This window comes from Schistocerca nitens, chromosome 2, assembly GCF_023898315.1.
Source record: "Schistocerca nitens isolate TAMUIC-IGC-003100 chromosome 2, iqSchNite1.1, whole genome shotgun sequence".
In the NCBI taxonomy this organism is placed as follows: Eukaryota; Metazoa; Arthropoda; class Insecta; order Orthoptera; family Acrididae; genus Schistocerca; species Schistocerca nitens.
The window spans coordinates 613,478,920-613,506,387 of NC_064615.1; the positions used below are offsets into that span (position 1 = coordinate 613,478,920).

General features: G+C 43.6%; 1 protein-coding gene across 1 annotated transcript; it reads right to left on the minus strand.

The window, feature by feature from the left end:
• Positions 1 to 509: 509 nt before the first annotated feature.
• Positions 510 to 27,468, minus strand: LOC126234518 (brachyurin-like). Its single transcript, XM_049943214.1, has 7 exons — positions 27,390 to 27,468; positions 23,873 to 23,939; positions 19,074 to 19,242; positions 12,748 to 12,914; positions 9,181 to 9,279; positions 2,722 to 2,858; positions 510 to 793 (listed from the first exon to the last, which is right to left on the minus strand). The coding sequence occupies exons 1-7, from the start codon at positions 27,435 to 27,437 to the stop codon at positions 623 to 625; spliced, it is 858 nt and encodes a 285-aa protein (XP_049799171.1). The 5' UTR covers positions 27,438 to 27,468; the 3' UTR covers positions 510 to 622.

The window sequence follows — 27,468 nt, forward strand, 5'->3', positions numbered from 1 at the left end:
AAGGCATATCTATACATTTACATGTGTGGTGTCCGTTCTTTCGGATATGTCCGAAAGACCAGACACCACACATGTAGCTATAATCGAAAACGCTGCAGCAACGTCTTTGCTGGTTCAGCAGTATGCGCCGATTATTGTCATGACAGTTACGTTAAATGGGCTGCATGAAATCAGGCGAAACCCCTAAGCACGACTTCACGGTTGGTGAGTGACACTATTTTCTCGGTATCTTTACGTGCTCACTGGGCACTCATAGAATCGTGGCGTCAAATGACAGATGGGCATACAAGATACACAGTGCAACACTTCTGCTCAAAACTTCGCCGGATTTTCACTATGGTTTTAGTTTCGGATCGATCAGGGGTTGAAAAAACTTGACCTCGTACTGATTCCATACCTTTTGTGTGCCACACAAACTCTTCGTTCTTGGCTTTTTTGGCTGTCACCTGTGTTACCAAGTGGAGATAAACGAAGGCAATGATCGATTTCTTTACTTGTTTAAAGTAATTTCTTTATTTTGGGCACTGAATTATTTGCAGCTACAGCTCTCTACTCATGGTGAAATTGAAGATGTGCAACTGAGTGCCTTCAGCAGACACAGCAGGTGATGGGAGTGGTGCCCTTACGAGATGCTGACGCCGGCGGTGCTGGAGATCCAGTCGAGGAAGGAGGTGACCCTGGCGTAGCCGGACGGGGCGCCGCTCTCGCAGCCATCGATCGACACGAAGCTGATGACGCCGATCAGGGTGAAGCTGCCCGTCGAGCCGATCACCATGGGGCCGCCGCTGTCACCCTGCAACGTGACCACACCGTGTAATCTCTGACTGGTGGTAGGCCAGAACACGTTTACCCGAGGCAACAGAGCCTGGCGCCCCCAAGATGAAGCGCTGCAGTTAAACATGTGGATTCTAAAGAACTGTCTCCACAAGTCAGAGAAATCAGTGACCAATCTGGCTCATGTGGAGAGACCACAATTTTGGTATGTTCTAAATCTTCTTTGTGATCGCAGATACTTTCCGTAACTTCATATTTTTACACATCTATTATTTAAGGCAGCAGCCGTGTTCTCGGCCTACAGCCTTTGAATAATTCCGCTAAGTTCATAAAACATATCTACCAAGAATGAATTACCAGCCATAACAGAGAGTCAGGAATACCAAAAAATAACAAACACAGGGAAATGGCGACACTTTAAAAGGAACATTGCATGGCTTACACAAACATACAACAAATAAATGTCGACAGAATATGAAACATAACTGAAGATTCAAGGGCTATAAGTATTGTACTGCACAAAGAACACAGTACAGAAAAATTTCAACACTAAACACATTCACAAATTTTATGAAGCTGGTATCTATCTGTTCACTTACAGTATGTGCTGTTCTCATAGCTCGTATATCGATATATCCATACAACCCAAGTGAGCAGTGGCATCGGCCAGTTGCGAGAATAAATAAAACTTCGTCTCTGCCCTATACATTGGGTCCTGTTTTTAGCGCGGCGGGTAGTAGCAGTCGGTACGTAGATTCGTTGTAAATGACTGTACGGGTAGGCCGCGAGAATTTGACCGGGGGAAGTCTCACCTGTCGGTGGTAAGAAACTTGGTCACGTGAAAGGATTGAGCTGAATCCTTAATCAGATAGCTCTGTTAAGAGCGATGTCATGCAGTATTTTGTGGAATTTTGTTATAGTAAAAGATTGTTATTAACAATTAGAAAACTTGTGTAAGACGGTTGTGGTGCTGTGGGTTCCTATTAATATTGTCTAATCAGGTAATGGGATGGGGAAGGAACTGAGCAGGCAGTAAGTTGAGGAAGGATGTGGAATGAGTAAGGGGAAGGGTGAAAAGACGAGGTGCAGGATATAGGAGACGAGTAGGATTGCAGTTATGCAGGAAATTTGGTTATAGGTAATGGGACGCACAGTGTTGGCTTCATAGCGTGAAAGGAAAAGCCTGCTGAAATTACCTTGGAAAAGGACATGGAATTTGTTTAACATGGCAACAGAGGCATGACAACAGGTCAGAATTCTCAAGAATGGGAGATACAGCAACTGGGAATCGATTTTTCATAAAACATAAGAGTGTAAAAGAAATTCGAGGTGTTTTAGAAGGTGTGAGAGCTCAGTCGGCTAATACTGGATACGGGTGAGAGAGGATAAATGTGTATGGAGTGCTATGTGGATGTACAGGAATTTGGTGAAAGTTTTAACATTTGGCAGGGTTGGAGATCCATTTAGCATTTGCACGGATGAGGACAGGATAAGTGCTGGCATTGTAGATAAGTGTGATAGTCTTGGGATTTAGTACCAAAGTCGGCTAGTTAGCAGTTTCAGTCATTTCCCTCTATTGTGCTATTTCATTTGGATCTTCGTTATTTGAGGGTTCCATATTAGCAGCTGACTGATTGCTGGTCAAAGGCATTTCAGAGCTAAAATTAGGTATATTGGAAGGTTGTGAAATGTAAGGTCCAGCTTTCTCAGACGGAAAATTCAGTTGCTCTTTCCTATATCTATCTTTTTTGTGTGTCATAAGGTCGCTGGGATGAGAGGAGAAAACCTCAGTCCTATATGTCTCTTTCCAGTGCTGCAGTAGAAAGGAACGTTCAGAGTATGTTCGGTGTGACGTTGTTTAGCACCTTTAGGGCTTATCTTCTTTAGCGCTTCATTGCCTTTGTTTGGAAGGTTGGAAGGGGAAAGGTGATGCACGGCGATACTTACGCTGCAGGTACTCTGCCGGTTGGGTCCCGTGGCGCACAGAGTGGAGGAGACGATGGAGCTTCCGTAGTACTGGGCGCACGCCGAGTTGGAGATGACGTTCAGCGTCGTGTACTGCAGTGTGTCCGGGTTGTTGCCGTCTGAAAACATAACACACGGGGAGACCTGTAGTAACGTCTGGAACTGAGACGCAGTTTCTTTGCACCCAAGAATACGGCCATTCAGCGACTAGAATTTTATTTATAATATGACACAGTGCTATTACAAGGGATTTCAAATTGATCCTGTATTTCAAGGTTTCCAGAAGGTTTTTGACACTGTACCTCAGTAGTCAAACTGCGTGCGTATGGAATATCGTCTCATTACGTGACTGGATTCGTGGTTTCCTGACAGACACGTCACAGAAGTGATTCCTGGCGTTGCCTAAGGTAGAGTTATAGGCTCTTTGCTGTTTCTTATCTATTTAAATGATTTAGGAGACAAACTGAGCAGCCGTCTTAGGTTGTTTACAGATGATGCCGTCGTTTATCACTTAGTAAAGTCATCAGAAGATCAAAACAAATTGCAAAAAAAATGGTTCAAATGGCTCTGAGCACTATGGGACTCAACTGCTGTGGTCATAAGTCCCCTAGAACTTAGAACTACTTAAACCTAACTAACCTAAGGACATCACACACATCCATGCCCGAGGCAGGATTCGAACCTGCGACCGTAGCAATCGCACGGTTCCGGACTGCGCGCCTAGAACCGCGAGACCACCGCGGCCGGCTGCAAAATGATTTATAAACGATATCTGTATGGTGCGAAAATTGGCAATTGACTCTAAATAATGAAAAGTGTGAGGTCATACTCATGAGCGCTAAAAGGAATCCGTAATATTTCTGTTACACGATAAAGCAGTCAAATCTAAAGGCCGTGAATTCAACTGAATACCCAGGAATTTCAATTACGAACAACTTAAATTGAAACTAACACATATAAAATGTTGTGGGGAAGGAGGACCAAAGACTGCAATTTATTGGCAGAACACTTAGAAGATGCAACAGATCTACTAAAGAGACTGCCTACACTACGCTTGTCCGTCCTCTATTGGAGTACTGCTGCTCGGTGTGGGATCCTTACCAGATACGATTAACCAAGTACATCGAGAAAGTTCAAAGAAGAGCAGCATGTTTTGTATTATAGAGAACTAGGGGAGAGAGGGCCAGTGACTTGATACAGGATTTGGGGTGGACATCGTTAAAACAAAGGAGTTCCTCGCTGTGGCAAGAACTTACGCGAGTGACAGTTTATTTACTCGGTGGCAGTGAGATTTCTCTTAGGCTTTGTTTATTTTTTCGCGTACTGTCATAGTTACAATTCCCCCCCCCCCCCGAGTTATCATGAATAGTCATATTTTAATTGGACAAGTCAGGGCTTACTGACAATTAGTAGAATCGTATTAATTACTGGAATTTCTGCTAAAGCCCCGTTTTGTGTGGCTTCTCCGCGAGTCGGTGACTACATTTCGAAAGACTAAGTAAGGTTCCCTTAGGACAATCGGAATCGATTGATCGGCCACCTGCATCCGAAAAACATACAAGAGAACTGCCGCAGAATGACGGGGATGAAAATGACCTACTACGTAACGTCGAATGTTCCCTGATAATCTTCCTGGGTGATGCAGCTGTGCACAGAGAGGTTGCAACGCTAGAAAACTTTTGCGAAATGCAGGAAGATCTGCAGAGGATCCACGTTTGGTGCAGGGATTGGCAGTTGGCCAGCAACACAAACAAATGGAAAGTATTGCGAATGTATAGGCAAAAAAAATCGTCATTGCATGGTTACACGACTGCAGAGCATCCATAAAATATCTAGTAGTATGCATATGGAGTGATTTAAACTGGAACAGCCACATCAAAGTAATCGCAAATAAGGCAGATCCCAGACTGAGATTCATTGGAAGAATTATCAGGAAATATGGTTCACCCAAGAAGGAAGTAGTTTTCAAAATCCTCTTTCGATCAGTACATGATTATTGATAGTCAACCTGGCAACCGTACCAGATAGAACTGATAGGATAAATAGAGAAGTTCAACCAATTGCAGTGGCAGACGCTGCAAGAGAGCCGTTCTACACCACGGTGTGGTTTACTGGTAAAGTTCCGACAGTGTACGTTTCTAGAAGGGTAAACCAGTATATTACTTCCTCCTACGCAAATCTCACGAAAATACCATGCTGGAGAAATAAGAGAGGTTTGACCTTGGGCGAAGGTTAGCCAGCAATCTTCCTTCCCGTGAACCATACGCGATTGGTATAAAACGTATCCTCTGCCAAACACCGTTAATGGCTAGAGGAATATATGTGTAAATGTAGATCTACTGAGGCCAAAATGATTCATTACGTACTCACAACACTGTATGATTAAAAAGTTCAATATTAAACAAATATTCGAGAGTTGTTCTCTAATAGAGAATTTAACGAGTAGACTACAGATGCTCGTAGAGTTTGTGAGTTGATAGGTAGCGTGAAGGGTTTAGAACTAAAATCTGCAGAAGCTCACCACAGGTAAGCAAACCGGACGAAAAATTTGGCACCCTAGGAGATGTCACGCTAATACCACGTAACACCATCTGTAGCCCTGGCAAAGGGAGTTGGTGAGAAAGACAGTCAACGAGTTTCTTCAGCTCAAACAAACAGGCAGCAACAAATCCTGTAACGTTTGCAACCGATTTTGATCGATAAGGTGTGACACTCGCCTGTAGGCATTGTTGGTGAGAACCTGTTTAGGACGACTGTTACTGTGCTGTGCAACGTTGTTGCCAGTGGTATACTATTCCTTGTGTAGCACACTGACCATATTCGGTCAGAAACACGCAAAGTAGGAAACAGATCACAGCAGAGCCAATGGCAGGCCAGCCTGGTTGTTACGCCTTACGAAACACAACATAGCCGTCAAAAGTTGCTAGGCGACCTGACCAGGCGAGGTGTGGAAATAGTTGACACAGCATCACCTAAGCGGAAGAAGGCAGAAGCCTTTCCACACCAGCAACTGTATATATGTCTAATATACGTGTTGCAAGGCGTAGAAAAGCCCAAGCAAGCACAGCCAATGAGTATATACACTACTGGACATTAAACTAGCTACACCACGAAGATGACGTGCTACAGACGCGAAATTTAACCGACAGGAAGAAGATGCTGTGATATGCTAATGATTAGCTTTTCAGATCATTCACACAAGGTTGGCGCAGATGGCGACACCTACAACGTGCTGACATGAAGAAAGTTTCCAACCGATTTCTCATACACAAACAGCAGTTGACCGGCGTTGCCTGGTGGAACGTTGTTGTGATGCCTCGTTTAAGGAGGAGAAATGCGTACCATCAAGTTTCCAACTTTGATAAAGGTCGGATAGTAGCCTATCGCGATTGCGGTTTATCGTATCGCGACATTGCTGCTCGCTTTGGTCGAGATCCAATGACTGTTAGCAGAATATGGAATCGGTGGGTTCAGAATGGTAATGCGGAACGCCGTGCTGGATCCCAACGTCCTCCTATAACTAGCAGTCGAGATGACAGGCATCTTATCCGCATGGCTGTAACGGATCGTGCAGCCACGTCTCGATCCCTGAGTAAACAGATGGGGACGTTTGCAAGACAACAACCATCTACGAACAGTTCGACGACGTTTGCACCAGCATGGACTATCACCTCGGAGACCATGGCTGCGGTTACCCTAGACTCTGCATCACAGAGAGGAGCGCCTGCGATGGTGTACTCAACGACGAACCTGGATGCACGAATGGCAAAACGTCATTTTTTCGGATGAATCCAGGTTCTGTTTACAGCATCATGATGGTCGCATCCGAGTTTGGCGACATCGCGGTGAACGCACATTGGAAGCGTGTATTCGTCATCGCCATACTGGCGTATCACCCGGCGTGATGGTATGGGGTGCCATTGGTTACACGTCTCGGTCACCTCTTGTTCGCATTGACGGAACTTTGAACAGTGCACGTTACATTTCAGATGTGTTACGACCCGTGGCTCTACCCGTCATTCGATCCCTGTGAAACCCTACATTTCAGCAGTATAATGCACGATCGCGTGTTGCAGGTCCTGTATGGGCCTTTCTGGATGCAGAAAATGTTCGATTGCTGCCCAGATCTCTCACCAATTGAAAACGTCTGGTCAATGGTGGCCGAGCAACTGGCTCGTCACAATACTCCAGTCACTACTCTTGATGAGCTGTGGTATCGTGTTGAAGCTGCGTGGGCAGCTGTACCTGTACACGCCATCCAAGCTCTGTTTGACTCAATGCCCAGGCGTATCAAAGCCGTTATTACGGCCAGAGGTGGTTGTTCTGGGTACTGATTTCTCAGGATCTATGCACCCAAATTGCGTGAAAATGTAATCACATGTCAGTTCTAGTATAATATATTTGTTCAATGAATTTCCGTTTATCATCTGCATTTCCACTTGGTGTAGCAATTTTAATGGCCAGTAGTGTAAATGACTGTTTTGTACCGAAAGCATCTTGAGTTAGTATCACAACATTTCCACCATGGGGTGGGCCACCATCCAGAAGGCTGTAGGGGTTCCACAGTTCGACCACGCATCAGGGCAGCCTGCCATGAAACGTGAGATGCAGAGCTACCATGAGGCCAGCCGAGTCATGAGACATAGCGCACTTGCCACAGATCTAGAGTGGGTCGCTCCGTCACCCATTGCCGCCAGCCGGGCAGGACTGGTGGCATCAGCCGCTCCTCGGCCTCCGCCATCTTAGCTGCCGAGTCCATGGACGTCACTGTGAGAAGCGGTGCCATTACCCTACCTCTCGGCCATGCTGACACCCGTCAGCATTGAGCATTGCTGGACGTCACTCACGCACGCACGCACGCACGCAGGAGGGGAGGGGGGGGGGGCAACTGGCTACCTTGACCACACTGCCACTGCTTGTAAGGCATAATGAAGGAATTTGAAAAGCACAGCACAATCTCTCTGACTCTAACCATCTTAATTTTTAGACACGTCGGACAGCCCGCACTGGTATACCGACACATCGTCCAACTTCATTCATGGAGTGGTAATGGGAAATTCAAGACATGGTAGCTCCTTTCTGCAACTCTGTCACATCCACTTCGACCCTGCTTACTGCACTGATTCCACACAACCAACGGCACTTCAACACCACTTCATTGGCATGTCGTAAGTCAGCTGTGGAGGGTCACATGATTGCCTAGTACCAGTTCTACATCTTGCGCTCTGGTCCAAAAGATGCGTGGGGTAGCCGTGCGGTCTAGCGCGTCTTGTCACGGTCCGCGCGGCTCCGCATGTTGGTGGTTCGAGTCCCCCCTCGGGCATGGATACGTGTGTTGTCCTTAGCGCAAGTTAAAGTTAGATTAAGTGGTGCATAGGCTTAGGGACCGATGACCTCAGCGGTTTGGTCCCATAAGACCTTACCACAAATTTCCAAATTACTCCAAAGCTAACACTGCGTTCTCGAAACGGGGTGACTAGTACTTTGTCGGGTGAGTTTACGATCTGGATAAACAGAGGTTCAATTACACACCTGTGTGTCCTCTGAAAAGCAACACACATTATCAAGGATCTGTTATATCTGTAGTACTTACTTACGTTGAGATAGGCGTCGATACTGGCACAGATCACCTTCACGAGACCCTAAATTTTGAGATCAGTTTGACTCCAGAAAGTCTTATTTAATTTAAGTAGCTAAATTACTGAATACATCATGAACCACTATTTTGGAGACAAAAGACAGTATAGCTTCTTCTGAGATAAGATTGACTATTGCATGTTCTACAGCTACCCATCCACTCAAAACTGGCAACTTCCTCTGTGTATTTTTGTTTAACCTTTTGATGTCTCGACTCTGTTTTCCGTGAGCGTATTGTAAACTCGAGTGCTTCTTCTAGTTAAGGTCAAAACTCGAAACATATCATTGATTTGCATAAGAATAAAACGCTTGTAAAGGTACGAAACGTATGGAGCAAGCAAAATGTTATACTGTGCATTTAACTGTTATTGTTCTTGATTCTCTTGTACAAAATAGTATCTGCAATTACTCGAAAGTTTCCCAATATTGAAAGAAATTGGCTGTCCCTTTCGATAGAAATTTTTGAACTGCCAAGCGACAGAAACATCATGTGGTAACGTCTAACCAAAATCTTCGACTAGTGTTGCTAGTCAAGTTGAAAATTCACCTCAAGTCCGTTTCGAAAACCAGAAATGAAAAAAACACCACACCAAAACAATATCTACCACATGTAGACACCTCGCCATTTGGGCATAAACGCTGGAAGGCTACGCTGGTACTTAGAAGACTAGGAGGAAAGAGCAATTTGTTACTCCAGTCTTATACCGTACAAGGCACTCCGTAAGACAAGCAGTCGTAATGACGTGTTTTTGTGGTAGTCTGTCCACCACAGCTAGGGAAATAATACGGAAAGGGTGTACTTACTGTCTGCAGTGAGGCCCCAGCCGCTCACCGTCACAGACTGGCCCTCGAAGCTGTTGCCTGCCTGTGAGCGAGATGGCAGGTTCACAAGCGCGATGTTGCCTGCAAGAGGGTACGAGAAATATGTGAGAAGTAGAACAGACATTCAAGAAAAACACTTTCAGTGGATTATGACGTCTCTGGAAGGGATGAGTCAGCACTCTACAAATATTTACTTCAAACCACAATTTTAGAAAGAAACGTACATAAATTGGTAGCAACATACAAATCCAATTTGTGTGAAAGAGAAATAAATTTAAACCTGACTGTGAAGCTGATTACAATCATTTCGGAAACACCAACTATCAAATTCTCGTCTCTGACAACGTAACGTTACTTAATAGTCTAAATAATTGAGTGTAAGTCTTTGTGATAGCCGCAAATAAGCTAAGTGATGGCAAAATTCGGAAAATTTTCTTTGGGCTTCTCTAGCGGCGTGCTTCGGTACTTTGCCTCGTGGATTTCAGTGTGTTCCAGAACTACAGACTTGTGCCTGCTAACATTCAAATTAAATTTTATTTGTTGAGGTGATAATTAAAACTTTGTCACTACTTTTCGTAATAACCAAGCTTATAAGTTAATTTTCCTCCGTAGATACATCGAAAATATACGGAAAGGAAAAAATAATTTCACTGGCAATCATTCATCTCTATCCGTCAAACTGTTCGACAAAATGGGACTTTGTTGTACTGATTTCTACCAAATAGAGCAAAGTTCTTATTACTATAGTGTTGGAACTGTTGCAACAAGATGCAAAGGATGTCGATAACAACGAAAAAAGTGACGGTGTGGTCTAACCGAGTACAGTAACTCCACTGTCCCACAATCGATACATTAACGTTCGATAAATATTCTGATGTCCATACTGACCCTAAAATAGATTTTAAAAAATCTGGTAGACTCTTCATTAGCATTTAAGAGGATACTTTCAAACGCTGGCAAAATCATCATCGAAAAAAATATAGATTCTGTGACATATCGTGAAATATCGAGGGCAAAATATAAATTTTTACCACATATTTTATTTTCTACACATCAAAATTTTCATCAAGAAGGGTTTGATTTTCAAATTGTTACACAACAACATAAAGCAAGTAAGTGTGTCTTCTCACTGTCTTTAAATCTTCTTGTGTGAAAAACTTTGGTGAGGAACATGTTATTATTTAAACCTGTTAAAGTTCTGTGGTTTTTTTTTTTTTACACAGCCGTTTTTCGGGAGGATTTTAATTTTTAAAAGCAAAAATTGTAACATTTTCATTGTTTTTAAAATAAATAAAAAAATTAAGGATTAATAAATTACAGTAAATGTAGTTGATTAAGATTCTGAGCGAAAACAGTCCTAAATTGCAAATAGTATTGAGAAATCATCAACATTAACATATATTGGTCTTTTACACATACAAGGAAACTGTGATTATCTCCAATACGTTTGAGGCAGTGAATTCAGAAAGACATTTTGCCACACGATGTATTTTTTCCTTTTCAACGATGATGTTGTCAACCTTTGAAAATAGCACCTTGCATGGTAATGAATTGTCAACGACATTCTTTATTTATTTTAGAGCTCTTGGTGATAAACTGGATCGAATAAGATTTGCTTTCGTAACTGTGGATAAAAATCATCTAGCAAGTAAATGTATCTGCACACTGTCCTTAAACTTGTCAAATTGCTTCGGAAGAACAGTATTATGGCTTAAATTTGAATAGTATGGAAATATTGACTGGAAGAAAAAATCAGTTGTGGCATTTGCTGTACTTGATAGAGCGAGATGCCGTCATATTATTTTTTATACTGAATGTGTGAGCACTGAAAGACCTGAGTCGAAACAAGGCCCCGGGAGTAGACAACATTCCATTAGAACTACTGACAGCCTTGGGAGAGCCAGTCCTGACAAAACTCTACCATCTGGTGAGCAAGATGTATGAGACAGGCGAAATTCCCTCAGACTTCAAGAAGAATATAATAATTCCAATCCCAAAGAAAGCAGGTGTTGACAGATGTGAAAATTACCGAACTATCAGTTTAATAAGTCACAGCTGCAAAATACTAACACGAATTCTTTACAGACGAATGGAAAAACTGGTAGAAGCCGACCTGGGGGAAGATCAGTTTGGATTCCATAGAAATGTTGGAACACGTGAGGCAATACTGACCCTACGACTTATCTCAGAAGAAAGATTAAGGAAAGGCAAACCTACGTTTCTAGCATTTGTAGACTTAGAGAAAGCTTTTGACAATGTTGACTGGAATACTCTCTTTCAAATTCTGATGGTGGTAGGGGTAAAATACAGGGAGCGAAAGGCTATTTATAATTTGTACAGAAATCAGATGGCAGTTATAAGAGGGACATGAAAGGGAAGCAGTGGTTGCGAATGGAGTGAGACAGGGTTGTAGCCTCTCCCCAATGCTATTCAATCTGTATGTTGAGCAAGCAGTAAAGGAAACAAAAGAAAAGTTCAGAGTAGGTATTAAAATCCATGGAGAAGAAATAAAAACTTTGAGGTTCACCGATGACATTGTAATTCTGTCAGAGACAGGAAAGGACTTGGAAGAGCAGTTGAACGGAATGGACAGTGTCTTGAAAGGAGGATATAAGATGAACACCAACAAAAGCAAAACGAGGATAATGGAATGTAGTGGAATTAAGTCGGGTGATGTTGAGGGTATTAGATTAGGAAATGAGACACTGAAAGTAGTAAAGTAGTTTTGCTATTTGGGGAGCAAAATAACTGATGATGGTCGAAGTAGAGAGGATATAAAATGTAGACTGGCAATGGCAAGGAAAGCGTTTCTGAAGAAGAGAAATTTGTTAACATCGAGTATTGATTTAAGTGTCAGGAAGTAGTTTCTGAAAGTATCTGTATGGAGTGTAGCCATGTATGGAAGTGAAACATGGACGATAAATAGTTTAGACAAGAAGATAATAGAAGCTTTCAAAATGTGGTACTACAGAAGAATGCTGAAGATTAGATGGGTAGATCACATAACTAATGATGAGGTATTGAATAGAATTGGGGAGAAGAGGAGTTTGTGGCACAACTTGACTAGAAGAAGGGATCGGTTGGTAGGACATGTTATGAGGCATCAAGGGATCACCAATTTAGTACTGGAGGGCGGCGTGGAGGGTAAAAATCGTAGAGGGAGACCAAGAGAGGGATACACTAAGCAGATTCAGAAGGATGTAGGCTGTAGTAGGTACTGGGAGATGAAGAAGCTTGCAAAGGATAGAGTAGCATGGAGAGCTGCATCAAACCAGTCTCAGGACGGAAGACCACAACAACAACAACTGAATGTGTGTGCCTCGTGTTCGTCGATCTTAGTTGCAGTTTGAAAATCACTTAAGTTTTTGCTGTAAGGTATAAGGGCTGATTTTGTATGTAACGGTTATTACGCTTTGAGTTATTTACTTTCTTGCTACGAATAAATGCCGCAAACTTTATTCCCTTTCCTCCTCCTCCCCCTACTCACATTCACTCGGTCTGTTTCCTCCTGGACATTGCTTTTTGCATGCGCGTTTGTGTGAGACTTACCGCTGAGCTGGACGTTGGTGCCCAGGAAGACGACGGCGACGTCGTTGGTGAGCGTCTGGGAGTTGTAGCCGCCGTGCGCCGTCGCCGACCTGGTGACCAGGATCACCTTGCCCGACTCGCTGCCCTGGTAGCGCAGGCCTCCCAGGCCCACCTCCCACGTGCTGAACCTGTCGTGGCAGGACGATCGCTCGTAACACAAGAATCAGCGATTGAAAGCAGCTGGGACAACCACTTTCTGGAGGCGATAAACTGTAATTTAGTCCTAAAGTTTTAACCATCACCTTTAAAAAATAAATTTATGCAATTAATTACATCTCCTCCTTATCATTCGGCTGCACCATTTTCTTTGGGCGCACCTAGCGGCGTGCTGCGGTACTGTGCGGCATGATTCCATTGTGTTCCAGAATTACAGACTTGTACCCGTTAACAATCATATTAATTTTTATATATACTAAGATGGTATCTGTTCCTTCGGACATGTGCGAAAGAACAGATACCATCTTTATATATATATATATATATATATATATATATATATATATATATATATATATATATATATATATATATATATATAGTAAAGGCTCACCGGCCACTTGACTATCTTCTATCTTCTGTGCGAATGCACAAACAGTGCCCGAACTCTGACGGGAATCGGCAACGCGCCGCGAGTAATGAGTATAATGGGCGGGGGCACTACGAATATAGTGCGGGACAATACGTTGAGAATGTGGGTTTCGCGGGAGGCGTGCCAGAGATAAATCCCTGCAGTCGAACTATCCTCTGTGTCCTCGGTGGCTTAGCTGGACAGCCGGCACGGTAGCTCAGCGTGTTCGGTCAAAGAGCCGGTTGGCCTCTGTAATAAAAAAACTGAGTGGAAGGATCAACCACCGAACTTGAACAAGACGTCTTGCTACGTCCGCAACGACCAAACATAACGATCAATAACAAAAACAAACAAACAAACAAATTGGATAGAGCGTCTGCCATGTAAGCAGGAGATCCTGGGTTCGAGTCCCGGTCGGGACACACATTTTCATCAGTCCTCGTTGACGTATGTCAACACCTGTAAGCAGCTAAGGGTGATCATTTCATTGTAATATTAATTTTTGTTTTTCGAAGTGATAATTAAAACTTTGTCACTACCTCTCGTAATAACCAAACCTATTAGTTAATTTCTGTTCGCATCTACGTTTAATATACGTCAAAGGACCCATAAATTCAACTGACTATCATTCATTTCGATCTGTCAAAAATCTCCTACAAAATGGGACATACTTGTGCTGATTTCTACCAAAGTTCTCATTACTATAATGCTAAAACTGTTGAAACAAGACTCACAGGATGTCATTAACAACGCGAAAAGTGATGAATTGATCTAACTGAGGAGAGTTACTCCGCCGTCCCACTACTTGATTTTTAGCGACCGTGACAACCATTCTAGTTCGCATGCGATCTATTGTCAAGAAGTTAACGTTGCCTTACCGCAGGTACGAGTATTATGGCAATGAAATACAGCAGTGCATCACAATGATACTATTTGAAGCCTATTTTGCACCATAGTGTCCTCGGATACCTTTACGAAGCATGCACTGATGAGCCCAAACGTAACGACCACGGCCAGCAACGAGATTCAGTGCCGCCTGCTAGGGTTGCGGGCACGTGTCGCGCTTAGGAGAGCGTACAGGGTGGTCAGAAACAATCGGAAAAGTTTGTAAGAGATTTGCAGGGTAGGTTCTGCTGAGAAACAACTGTTAACAGAACAATCGATACGTTGCGCCAAGTTAATTAGCATTGAAGTTAGCTAATCAGATAGTTGCGCGCAGAGTTTCAAGAGGCCCGCCAGAGACGGTGTCGCCAAATGTATTCTTAGTTTATTTTCGTAAAAACGAACAAGAGAATGACACAAAAATTGTACATGGTTCGATAGTGAGGAGATAAGCCGAGCCAAAGGCTGAGAATCTCGTGCGCTATCGTCTACACTATGACAACAACGGACACTAACCGTGTCTGCCGGGCCACTTGAACTCATGCACGCAACGGCCTGAATGGCCAACTTCAGTGTTAATTAACTCGGAAACGGCGCAACGTATCGATTTTTTTCTGAACAATTATTTCCCTGCACAATCGATCCTGCAATATCCTTACAACCGTTTCAGGCTGTTTCTAACCACCGAGAACAAGCGGAGCAGTAACGAAAGGGAAATTATTCCAGCGATGATAGGGACGAAAATGGGAAATCAACTGACATCAGCCTCTTTGCCCGTCCTCCGTAGCCCCCTTCTCTCCCCCCGTCCATGAACCATGGACCTCGTCGTGTTGGCGAGGGGAAGAATTGAGTGCCTCAACGATATAAGTGTGCCTTAGGCGTAAAAACAACGGAGGGGCATCCTTTGAGAGGCCAGACAAACGTGTGGTTCCTTATGACCAGCAGCCTTTTCAGTAATTGCAGGAGCAACGATCTGGGTGAGTTACTGATCTGGCATTGTAACGTCAAACAAGATGCCGTTCCCCTGCTGTGGTGCGAAGAGCAAATTACAGACTTTATTTTTCCCGATGCTATGCAGCTCTCCTGTACGGTTAAATCATAATGGCACCCTCTTGGGTAAAATATGCCGAAAGTAAAACAGTCCACCATTCAAACCTCTAGGTGGGACGACTCAAGACGAGTCGTCATCAGCAAAAGCTAAACTGGTAATTTACAGGTCGTACCGTGGAATGTTAGAACCCTTAATCGGGCAGCAGGTAGGTTAGAAAATTTAAAAAGGGAAATGGATAGACTGAAGTTAGGTATAGTGGGAATTAACGAAGTTCGCTGGCAGGATGAACAGATTCTGGGCAGCCGAATACAGGGTTATAAACACAAAATCAAATAGAGGTAATGCAGGATTAGGTCTAATAATCAATAACAAAACAAGAATGCATGTAAGTTACTACGAATAGCATAGTAAAGGCATTATCGTAGCCAAGACAGACTTGAAGCCAACACTCACCATACCAGTATATGGTTATACGCCAACTCGCTACAGTCTAGAACCGGGCGACCGCTACGGTCGCAGGTTCGAAGCCTGCCTCGGGCATGGATGTGTGTGATGTCCTTAGGTTAGTTAGGTTTATTTAGTTCTAGGTTCTAGGCGACTGATGACCTCAGAAGTTAAGTAGCATAGTGCTCAGAGCCATTTGAACCATTTATACGCCAACCACCTGTGCAGATGATGAAGCGAATGGAAAATGTAGTGATGAAGTAAAAGAAATTACTCGTATAGTTAAGGGAGACGAAAATTTAAGTATGATAAGGGACTGTAGTTAGATAGTAGTAGAAGAACGAGAAGGGAAAACAGTAGGTGAATATGGACAAGGGAAAATGAATGAAAGAGGAAGCAGCCTGCTAGAATTTTGCGAGGAACATAATTTAATCATTGCTGACACATGGCTTAAGAATTATATAATGTGGTTGTGGAGGTGGAAGAGACATGTAGACACCGGAAGTTTACAGATTGCCACGCGGAGTGGCCGCGAGGTTTGAGGTGCCATATAACGGATTGCACGGCCCCTCCCGCCGGAGGTTTGAGTCCTGCCTCGGGCATGGGTGTGTGTGTTGTTCTTAGCATAAGTTAGTTTAAGTAGTGCGTAAATCTGCGGACCGATGACCTCAGCAATTTGGTCCCTTGGGAATTCACACACATTTGAACATTTGCAGATTGATTGTATAATGGTAAGACAGAGATTTTGCAAATAATTTTGAACTGTTAGACATTTCCAGGGACAGGTGCGAATTCTGACTACAATGAGTTCGTTATGAACTAGAGAATGAATTTGAAAAAAAAATGCAGAAAGGTAGGAAATTAAGAAGACAGGACCTGGATGAGTTGAAAGAACCAGAGGTTATTTAGAGTTTCAGAGAGAGCATTAGGCAGCATTTGACGACAACAGGGGAAAGAAATATGGTAGAAGACGAATGGGTAACTTTGAGATGTGAAATAGCGAAGGCAACAGAGGATCAAATAAGTAAAAATACAAGGCCTAGTTGAAACCTTGGGTATCACAGAACATACTGAATTTAATTGACGAAAGAAGAAAATATAAAAATGAAGCAAATGAAACAGGCTAAAGGCAATATAAAGGTGTAAAAATGAGATTAACAGGAAATGCAAAGTCTCTATGCTGGAATGCCTAGAAGCATATATAACTACGGCAAAGGTACCACCTATAGGAAAATTAAAGAGACGTTTGGAGAAAGAAAAGCAGCTGTATGAAAATTAAAAGCTCAGACGTAAAACCAATACCAAGCACAGAAAGGAAAGCTGAAAGGTGAAAGGAATGTACAGAAGTGCTATACAAGAAAACTGCACTTGAAGCAATTTTACAGATAGGAGATATGATAGCACGAAAAGAATTCTACAGAGCGCTGAAAGATCTAAGTTGAAACAAGGCACCAGACGACGCTCCCTTAGAAATACTGGTATTCTTGGGAGGTCCAGCCAAAAAAAACTGTCCCACCTGACACTCAAGATGTATGAGACGTACTAAATACCCTCAGACTTAAAGAAGAATGCAATAATTCCAGTTCCAAACAAAGCAGGCGCTAACAGGAGTGACTATTAATTAACTATCAGTTTAATAAGTCATGAATGCAAAATACTAACATGAATTATTTACAGAAGAAAAAAAAGTGGTAGAAGTCGTCCTCGGGGGAGATCAGTTTCAATTCCGGAGGGATGTAGGAAAACTCGAAGCGATACTGATCCTGCGGCTTATGTTAAGAGATATGGTAAGGAAAAGTAAATCTACGTGTTTAACATTTGTATATACACATTTGGAGCTTTTGTAGATTTGAGTAAAGTATTTGACAGTGCCGACTGGGATACACTCTGAAATTCTGAATGTACCAGGGCAAAAACACAGAGAGCGAAAGGTCATATACAACTTGTACAGGCACCAGATGGCAGTTACAAGAATCAGGGGGCATAAAAGCGAAGCTCTGGTTGAGAAGGTATTGAGAAAGGGTTGTAGTCTATCAAAGATGTTATTCAGTCTGTACATCGAGCAAGCAATAAAAGAAACAAAATTTGGAGAAGGAATTAAAGTTTCCGGAGAAAAATAAAAACTTTGAAGTTTGCCGATGACACTGTAACTCTGTCAGAGACAGCAAAAGACTTGTAAGAGCAGCTGAATGAAATGAACAGTGTCTTGAAAGGAGGCTACAATACGATTTTCCACAAAAGCATAACAAACGTAATTAAATGTATTTGAGTTAAATCAGACGATGCTTAGGGAATCTGATAAGGAAACGAGTCACAAAAGGTAGTATGAGTTTTGCTATTTGGGCAGTAAAATAACACATGATGGCGAAGTAGACAGGATATAAAATGTAGACTGACAATGGCAAGGAAAGCGTTTCTGAAGAAGATAAATTTGTTAGCATCGAATATTGGAAGGTGGCTTCCGATCTCCACGTGCCCTCAGAACAATAGGGACTGAATAGCATAAATATGATGTACCAATGTCTTTATTAAAATGTTTGTTTCTACTCAAATCTTAGAAAATTCTTCACATATTCCTTTGAAATTTTGACACAACATTGCATTCAAATATATACTGGAGTGCCATATGTATAATTATATCATGTGGCGCTCCAATAGGTATATTAAAGCACGCACGTGAAAGATGAAAGGATCTAGTGTTTGTGAAGTTGTAAAAATTGTTGGTGAATTAACTGTATATTATTGTGAATGAAGCGCCTTGATCCCTCCCCCCCCCCCTTCCCCAAAAAAGAAAGAAAAGCAAGAAAACTATACACTGAACCTGCCAAAAGCCGAGAAGCTATTCTGGTTTTGTAGCTCTTAGGAGCACCATGAGGTGCTATCTGTGTGAGACACCCCTGTGCATTTCTGTGAGTCTCAGCTCCATTGCATATCGCAACACACAGCTGTATGGCCTAGCGAGATTCTGCAGATGAGCAATGCTCAAGGTCAGAGAGAGGGAAAAGAGGAGGTGGACAGAAGTGAGGGAGAAATTTCAGTCAGAAAGCGGTAAAGAGGAGGTGAACAGAGGGAGGGGGCAGGAGGAGATCGAGAGAGAGAATGAGGGGGGGGGGGGAGAAAATGGACAGAGGAGGGAAGTGATGAACAAAGAGAGGGGGAAGCAGGAGGAGATATACAAAGAGAGAGGGAGGACAAGATGGACCGAGACCGTATTTGAAACGTATTTGAAACGTGTACTACCTCTTTTCCCTCTTTTCCATTTAACCAGACTGAGTCACAGCAACGCACGGCCGGGAACAGCTATTAAATACATAAATAAATAAATACATGTATGCAACTCACCCGGAGACACAGTGCCCCGCGGTGAGGACGGCAGAGGTGGAGATGAGCGAGCCGCCGCACAGGTAGGAGTCGTCCATGATGATGGACGCCTGGTGTGGGAACTGGCCCAGAGAGGCGCTGCTGCCGCCTATGATGCGGCCCCCTGCGTCCTCAGCCTCTGGGTGTCCAGCTGCAACAAGCGGGAAACTGGTCACGGGGCGGAAGCTCAAGAGCTGCTTGCGGTGGAGGCCGAGGTTTTTGCTCTCATTCTCAATGAAACATCTATCACATTCTGGGTCAACTCTGAATTTTGGTGTTGTTAAGCGATCCTACGGTAACAAGATTCATTATGAATTGGAAGGTAAGTCAGAAAGTGAGTTACTGTATTTAGTGACAGGATTGTTCTCATCAGATTCGACAGCACCGAGAATAATAGTTCAAATATACATGCCGAGGTCGCAAATAGAAGATGAAGAGACAGAGAAAGGTAAGAGGATATTGAACGGAGGATATTGAACGGAGGATATTGAACGGGTAACTCATTAAGTAAATGATGAAAATTTAATAGGTAGGGGAGATTGGATCGCGGTTGCAGGGGACGGAGTAGACGAAGCCTTTACGGGAGAATAGATCGGAAATAAATGCCGGCTAGTTCACGAATCACAAGAGGACATAGACTCAGAGCACAATTTTGTAATGATTATCATTACAAGGCTGAAATTTAAAAGACACGTTCGGAAGAAAAGTGACGGAAAGCGTCATTCGGTCGCAGGATAATACCCGCCCACATGCTGTCAACATTGTTTACTGGAGAAGTTTCGCTGGAAAGCCCTTATTCGTTCTCAGTATAGTCCCAATGTCTTCACAAGCGACTTCAATATTTTTGGAGCCACATTTGTGGCCGTCGATTTGCTTGGAATGAAGAGGTGCACTCCTGGATAGAATCATTGTTTTGCAGGCAACCCCAAACATTTTTCCACGAAGGCAGTGGTCATCTTGTCTCACAGAGGGACAAATGTATTAACAATTCTGACAATAACTTTTGAAGTAATAAACAGTTTACGTACTTTTTCCATCCGTCTCTTCTTCATTTGACTGCCCCTTATATTTAATTATGTTCAGATGACTATTTTGTTTCAATAGGTCTGCCACAGGAAGTTCATTGCGCCGGGGTCATGGATCAAAATCCTGAATGATTTACCTATCGTTAGCCAAATCATAATCTTCCAAGGCCGACTGTGAGTTCACGTATCCCCGACAGACAGCACCAAGTACTTTGTGATAGATCAGCATCCCGTAACTGACTTATTTAACCGTAAAGTCATACGCATTGTTTCCAGTGTTCAGGAAATGTTCTTCTTGTAATCCTGTGTGCATAACTTCTCTGATGACTCTTTACTGTTGAGTGATAAGCGCGCTTGTTTCTGCTAACATGAAAGTGGCTGATACTATTGTCCGTTCGCAGTAGTTGGAACATCAAAAATAAATGGCTCTGAGCACTATGGGACTTAACTTCTGAGGTCATCAGTCCCCTAGATCTTAGAACTACTTAAACCTAACTAACCTAAGGACATCACACACATCCATGCCCGAGGCAGGATTCGAACCTGCGACGTAGCGGCCGCGTGGTTCCAGACTGTAGTGCCTAGAACCGCTCGGCCACCCCGGCCGGCAGGAACATCAGTATACTCGCTAGCACCTATGTAATATTTTCGAATAGTTCTTGTATTTGAAGGTTAGACATTCTGCAGTAAATAGTAATTGTGTAGTAAGTAATAATTCTGCGTACAGACTACTGCCATGGCACAAATGAGACTGCTCGCATTAATAAGGAACTGTAGCGTATTAGTGCGTGATGCGTGACCGATTTTTGAGTTGTAACTGTATTGTATGTTATGATAAGTTGCATCAGATTAGATGAACTGAGTGGCAGTGGAAGAACAGTTTCTACAGACAAGATGTTTGAGTTTTTCCTGAATGATTTCCATGTTATATCCTCCACGTATTTTTTTAAAAAAACGGTCATACGATTCGCTCGGAGATTCCCTCAATATCTGTAAGAGAGACTTTAATTTTCTTGTCTACTGTAAATTATACTTTACTCCATTATCTTTTTTTTTTTTTTTTTTTTTACTTCGCTTCTTTCAACTCTTCTACATGCTTGTTGATATTTCTTGACCTATCTTCCAACTCCACTAAGCTGTCTTCGGAACCCAGGGTTCTGAAATTTACTGCCTCCAAAAAGCAGTAGCATTCGTTAGATTTTTAACGTCAAGCTACTTTCAAACAAATGGTTCAAATGGCTCTGAGCACTATGGGACTTAACAACTGTGGTCATCAGTCCCCTAGAACTTAGAACTACTTAAACCTAAATAACCTAAGGACACCACACACATCCATGCCCGAGGCAGGATTCGAACCTGCGACCGTAGCAGTCGCGCGGTTCCGGACTGCGCGCCTAGAATCGCGAGACCACCGCGGCCGGCAAGCTACTTTCCATTTAGCCAAATATCGTGTAGAAATATGCTGACGCAGAAGTGCCTAGGCGCACGCCATAGTCTAAAACCATTGCCGGAGTTCGCTTACTACGCTACTGCCAAAATTATTACACCCGGGACGCAATACCCACGTCCCATAGATTCGCACTTGGCAGTAGACCAGACCCGTAGTATGCTCGCCTGCCAGGGCTGGAACAGCTGGTCAAGACACGTGAACAGTGTAAAGCCTCGATCGAGACCTGAGTGGTCAGTCTCAGCCTGGAATCGGCGCAATTAATTCTATGTTAATCACTTGTCAGCTTGGACCTGTGACAATCTCATTTCAAACATTATTTACACATAATCTGTAACACAGGCGTCAAAATATATTTGAACAGTCATAAGAGGTATATCACTTGTATCTTGCAGGAAGCGAACAGTTACATATTACATAGATAAAAAAAGAGCTATACCACTTACTAAAAACTAAACTGCTCCTATATCCTGCAAACAGACAGAAATATTGTAGGTAGTAGATACACTGCCGGAAAAAGTTAGCACCCCTGGAAAGGCGACGTCGATTTTGATTCGATGACGGTATATGCCACCATGGGGACAGTACATGTACTGATTATAGTTTCAGCGTCGTCCGTCAACAGACAGCGTTTTGGTGTAGTTGCAAGAGCGGCATCTGTGTCTACCCTTGCATCCTACAGCTAACCGAGCGAGTCTGAAAGGGGTTAAACTGTGGCCTTCCGAGTGGCTTGGTGATCCTTTTCAAAACTGCCACACAAGTTGGATGTGATGCGTCAGTTGCACAGCGATGCTGGTATTATTTGTCAGCTGAACATTCACACACCTGTAGATGAAGTTCTGGACGTCTATGCAGCACAGCCGCTCGCCACGATAGTCGTATTGTAAGGACAGCATGTGCAGGTGATACATGATGGTGATGATAATGATGATGATGATGATGATGATGATGTTTGGTTTTTGGGGCGCTCAACTGCGCGGTCAGCAGCGCCTGTACAAAGTCCCAATTATGACGCAGTCCATTTTTACGCAATATAGTCTACCTACTGTCACGAATGATGATAAGGATGATGAAATGATGAGGGCAACACAAACACCCAGCCCCCGGGCAGAGAAAATCCCCAACGAGGGACCCCGTGATCCAGAGGCAGCAACGTTAGCCACTGGACCACGAGCTGCGGACCAGGTGATGCAGCTGTCACAGCCCAGCCGCTTCAACACGAGCTGTTGCGGTTGTTAGCAGTGGGACTATGGCCACGCACACCTCTAGCCCGTCTTCCACTCTTCCACTCACGCCACAGCATCGACGTACACGGCTCGACTGGTGCCGTTACAGGATCGCATGGAAGAAGGAATGACGCGCTGTGGTCTTCAGCGATGAAACAGATTCTGCCTGCACGCAAGTGATGGTCGTTTGCGCTGTCTTGTGGAGTGCATTCGTCCAAGACACACTGGCCCCACCCAGGTCTTATGGTACATTTCGCGGTAACCTACAACTCTCGTTCACTTTTGGTGTTTCTGGAGTATACGCTAACCAGTACTCGGTATGTGCAGAATGTTGTTAGACTTATTCTTTTGCCGTTCTTCTAAAGATGATATATTGTTCCAACAGGATAATGCTCATCCACACACTGCCCATAAAACTCAACAAGTTCCGCAAGACGTGCAGCAACTTCCCTGGTCAGCATAATCTCACCGACGTGCCTCTAACTGAGCACTCATGGGGTATGGTGGGCTGAGAAGTGACTCGTGCGACTTCCCAACCAACACTCGTGCAGAACAACTGAACAGGTTGAGCAGGCGTGGCATAACATATCCCACGACAGTATTCCCTATCTGCACGGTCAACTGGATGCCACAGTCTCCACTTGCGTCGCCACCGATGGAGGCTACATCACGTACAGATATGGGTGTTTCGGCATGTGTCGATACCTGATACCGCAGAAACGCTTGTGCTATTGATCTGTATATGTAATCATTCCATGTACTCCATATGCACTTTTGCAACAATATAAGCCGGCCGTTGTGGCCGAGCGGTTCTAGGCGCTACAGTCTGGAACCGCGCGACCGCTACGGTCGCAGGTTCGAATCCTGCCTCGGGCATGGATGCGTGTGTTGTCCTTAGGTTAGTTAGGTTTAAGTAGTTCTAAGTTCTAGGGGACTGATGACCTCAGAAGTTAAGTCCCATAGTGCTCAGAGCCATTTGAACCACTTTTTGCAACAATATAGCTTGAGTTAACTAGAACCCTCTAAAAGAGTTTTTTCGGTAGTGCATTGCATGCAATAAAATTTTGTAGATATGGTACTTACACACTAGCGGCATTGTCTTTTCCATGGGTACGATTTTGCGCAGTGGTGTTGCATTTTGCGGCAGCGCCTGTAGACAAACAAAAACAACATTCGAACATGATGCAAAAAGCATGAGATTTTCACTCTGTAGCAGAGTGTGCGCTGATATGAAACTTCCTGGCAGACTAAAACTGTGTGCTGGACCGAAACTCGACTCGAACTCGGTGCCTTTTTTTTCCGTCGTTGATCGTTGTGTTTGGTCGTTGCGGGCGACGCATGACATCCGTTTAAGTTCGTTGTTGATCCTTTCACTCAGTTTTTTATTACAGAGTCATACGAGCTCTCTGACCGAATACGCTGAACTAGCGTGCCGGCGACAATCTGAGCTACCCAAGCACGACTCACGCCCCGTCCTCACTGGCGGAAGTAAAGCTGTGAGGAGGCGGCGTCAGTCGCGCTTGGGTAGCTCAGATGGTAGAACACTTGCCCGCAAAAGGCAAAGGTCCCGAGTTCGAATCTCGGTCCGGCACACAGTTTTAATCTCCCAGGAAGTTTTATGATGTAAATAGAACGAGAATTTTACAGTGCAGCAGATTGTACGTTTTTGTTACATTCTGAAAAATTCTGACTATGTCAGAAGTAGACATTCCCAGAAGATTCTGTCTACCGGCTTGATAGAAAACCCAGAGAAGTTGTGGTCTGACGTTAAATAGGTAAAAAAGCCATCTGTTCATAGACACAGTGACGATAGTGACACTGAAACGGATTGTGAACAAAAAAGGCCGAGATACTAAACGTCTTTTTCAAAGCTGTAGTACCTTCTTTAAATAGTCGCACGAACAACAGAATGGCTGGTATCGATATAAGTGGCCGTGGAACAGAAAATCAAAGGAAATCACTCATCTAAGTAAAGGTTACTGGACCCGACGAGATACCAATACGATTCTACGTTAAGTATGTGCAAGAATTTGCCCCTCTTCTAGCAGCAGTGCCCGTAGGTCTCTGGAGGAGCGAAGCGTTCCTAGTGATTGGTAGAAAGCGTAGCTCATTCTCTCAAGAAGGGTCGCCGAAAGGGGGTACAAAACTATAGACCTGTATTTCCGGCGTTACTTTGTTGTAGAATTTTAGAACCTGTTTTATGCTCGCGTAATATGACATTCCTGGAGACTGAAAGGCTCCTCTATAGGAATGAACATGGGTTCCGAAAACAACTATCGTGTGGAACCCACGTTCTTCTGTTCATCCACGAGACCCAGAAAGAAGAAGAACCAAGAACCTAGGTAGAGGCCATGTTCCTTGACTTTCGTAAGGCGTTCCAGTGTATTCCACACTGCCGCGTAATGAAGGAAGTATGACCGTACGGAATACCAGACCAACTGTGTAAATGGACTGAAGAGTTTCTTGTAAATAGAACACAGACCTCGTTCTGAACGGAGAGAATTCTTCAGACGTAAAAGTTCAAATGGTTCAAATGGCTCTGAGCACTATGGGACTCAACATCTTAGGTCATAAGTCCCCTAGAACTTAGAACTACTTAAACCTAACTAACCTAAGGACATCACACACACCCATGCCCGAGGCAGGATTCGAACCTGCGACCGTAGCAGTCCCGCGGTTCCGGAGAGACGTAAAAGTAACTTTGGGCATAGGTCCATTACTTTTCACGACATACATACTGTAAATAACATTGTAGACTACGTCGGCAGTTCCTTAAAGCCTTTCGCGGATGACGCTCTTGTATACAGAGAAGTAGTTAACGCTAGAAAATTGTAGCGAAATGCAGGAAGAGCTGCAGAGGGTAGACGGTTGGTGCAGGAGGTGGCAACGGACACTCAACATAAATGAATGTAATTTATTGTATACACATAAACACAGAGACCACTATTATATGATTACGTAGAACAAACACTCTTTCGATCAATAGTTGAATATTGCTCATCATTATAGCATCCATACCAGATAAGACTGGCAGAGTAAATGCAGAAGATCTAGGTCAATTTAGCAAGCACGAAAGCGCCACGGATATGATCAACCAATTCCAGTGGTAAGACACTGAAAGAGAAGCACTGTGCATCATTCTGTAGTTTACTGTTAAAGTCACTAGAGCGTTCGCTCCTAGAAGACTCAACAAATATTTTGCATCTCGCGAAATGACCATGAAGATAAAATTAGAAGATTGGAGCCCACATGGAGACTCACCGGTAATCGTCCTTCCCACGAATAATCGTGTCTGGTGCGGGAAAAGAGGGGGGGGGGGAGGGGGGGAGAGGGCGGAGGTGGAAGCGAAGTACCTTCCGCTGATCAGTAATATAAAAAATGCAGTTTGCGGTAACAGAGTAAAATACTCGTTCTCGTTTAACCACGAAGTTGGTGTTCGCAGTTACCACCATCAAGTCTCTAAAAATATCTGTTGGGCTCAAGTCTATCTATAAGAAGTTAGATGTCATACACAGATTTGCCCAAAAAACCTTTAAAATGTAATTTCTGCACTTGGAGTTCGCTTATACGTCTTTCGATCGGTCAGTTTAATATTGTGCGTCGATCAAAATGAATTACCGGAGGAGATCTAAGACACGCGTCAAGTAATATGCCGCCGATTCTAAATGCCCACTCAATGTTACAGCTTTGTCAGGCGAATCCAGAGTATTAATTCAGCCGCCCAGTTATCAAAGACGAGTGCTGGGCGTATCACTGTGAGCCTGAGACAAAGGATCAAAGCTAGCAGTGGAAACATAGGATTTACCATCGCTGCAAAAGCCGTGCATCCAGCCACCATCGACAAGATGCTACGCATATTTTGGGACTGCCATGGTGTGATACTAACAATTGATTACCGTAAGCCCATTTGCGAATATATAGAACTATCAGCTGTGTAATGGAAGGACGACGATGATAATTTGTGCCTAAACGGGAATTCAACACGGATTTCCCGTTTATCACGAGCGGTCGCCATATTACCATATACGAATACATTTCATGTACTTCATATCGGCTGTAGTCATGAAATTTCCGGTTCGTTCGGACATGCACGCATGTCCGGAGAGCCTTTGTATCGTACTTATGAACAATAACCGCACTGCAATATCGTATTCATCCGCCGACACTGGGCAAGCGACTTCAGTTAAAATGACTCCTCTATACGAAAGTATACATAGTGGATGCACGAGTACACGTCGTAGACGCACTGTTGACGACATATGGAAGGTTGGGTGTGACCGTGAGTCGGACTCAGATAACCTAATGGTAAGGCGACCGCTTGCGATAAGTGGGAAATCCGTTCGAGTTCCGGTCCGACACAAATTTTCATATTCATTATTCCATTTCGCAGCTGATGGTTCTACATACTCGCAAATGCGAATACATTTCACATATTTCTTAACGGCTATAGTCGTCACACACAGGCACTGCAATATCGTATCGTTTTTACATACCAGACAAGTTTTAATATAAAGCATAGTTGCTCATGGTTACATGTTCCAAGTGCATAATAATCTCATTTCTTACACATGTTTGATGATGCCACAGTGCAGCACCTTACCTGAACGCCGACCGCTACGGCAAACAGAAATACAGTCAACACTTTCATCTTGTCTCCTAACGTCAGCTGCCAAAAGGAT

Coding starts and splice junctions, on each gene's coding strand:
- LOC126234518 (XM_049943214.1), bottom strand. CDS start 27,437: ATGAAAGTGTTGACTGTATTTCTGTTTGCCGTAGCGGTCGGCGTTCAG. Junction 9,280..12,747: donor CACCAACGTCCAGCTCAGCG/GTAAGTCTCACA, acceptor ACCCTCTTGCAG/GCAACATCGCGCTTGTGAAC. Junction 794..2,721: donor ACCGGCAGAGTACCTGCAGC/GTAAGTATCGCC, acceptor GTCACGTTGCAG/GGTGACAGCGGCGGCCCCAT.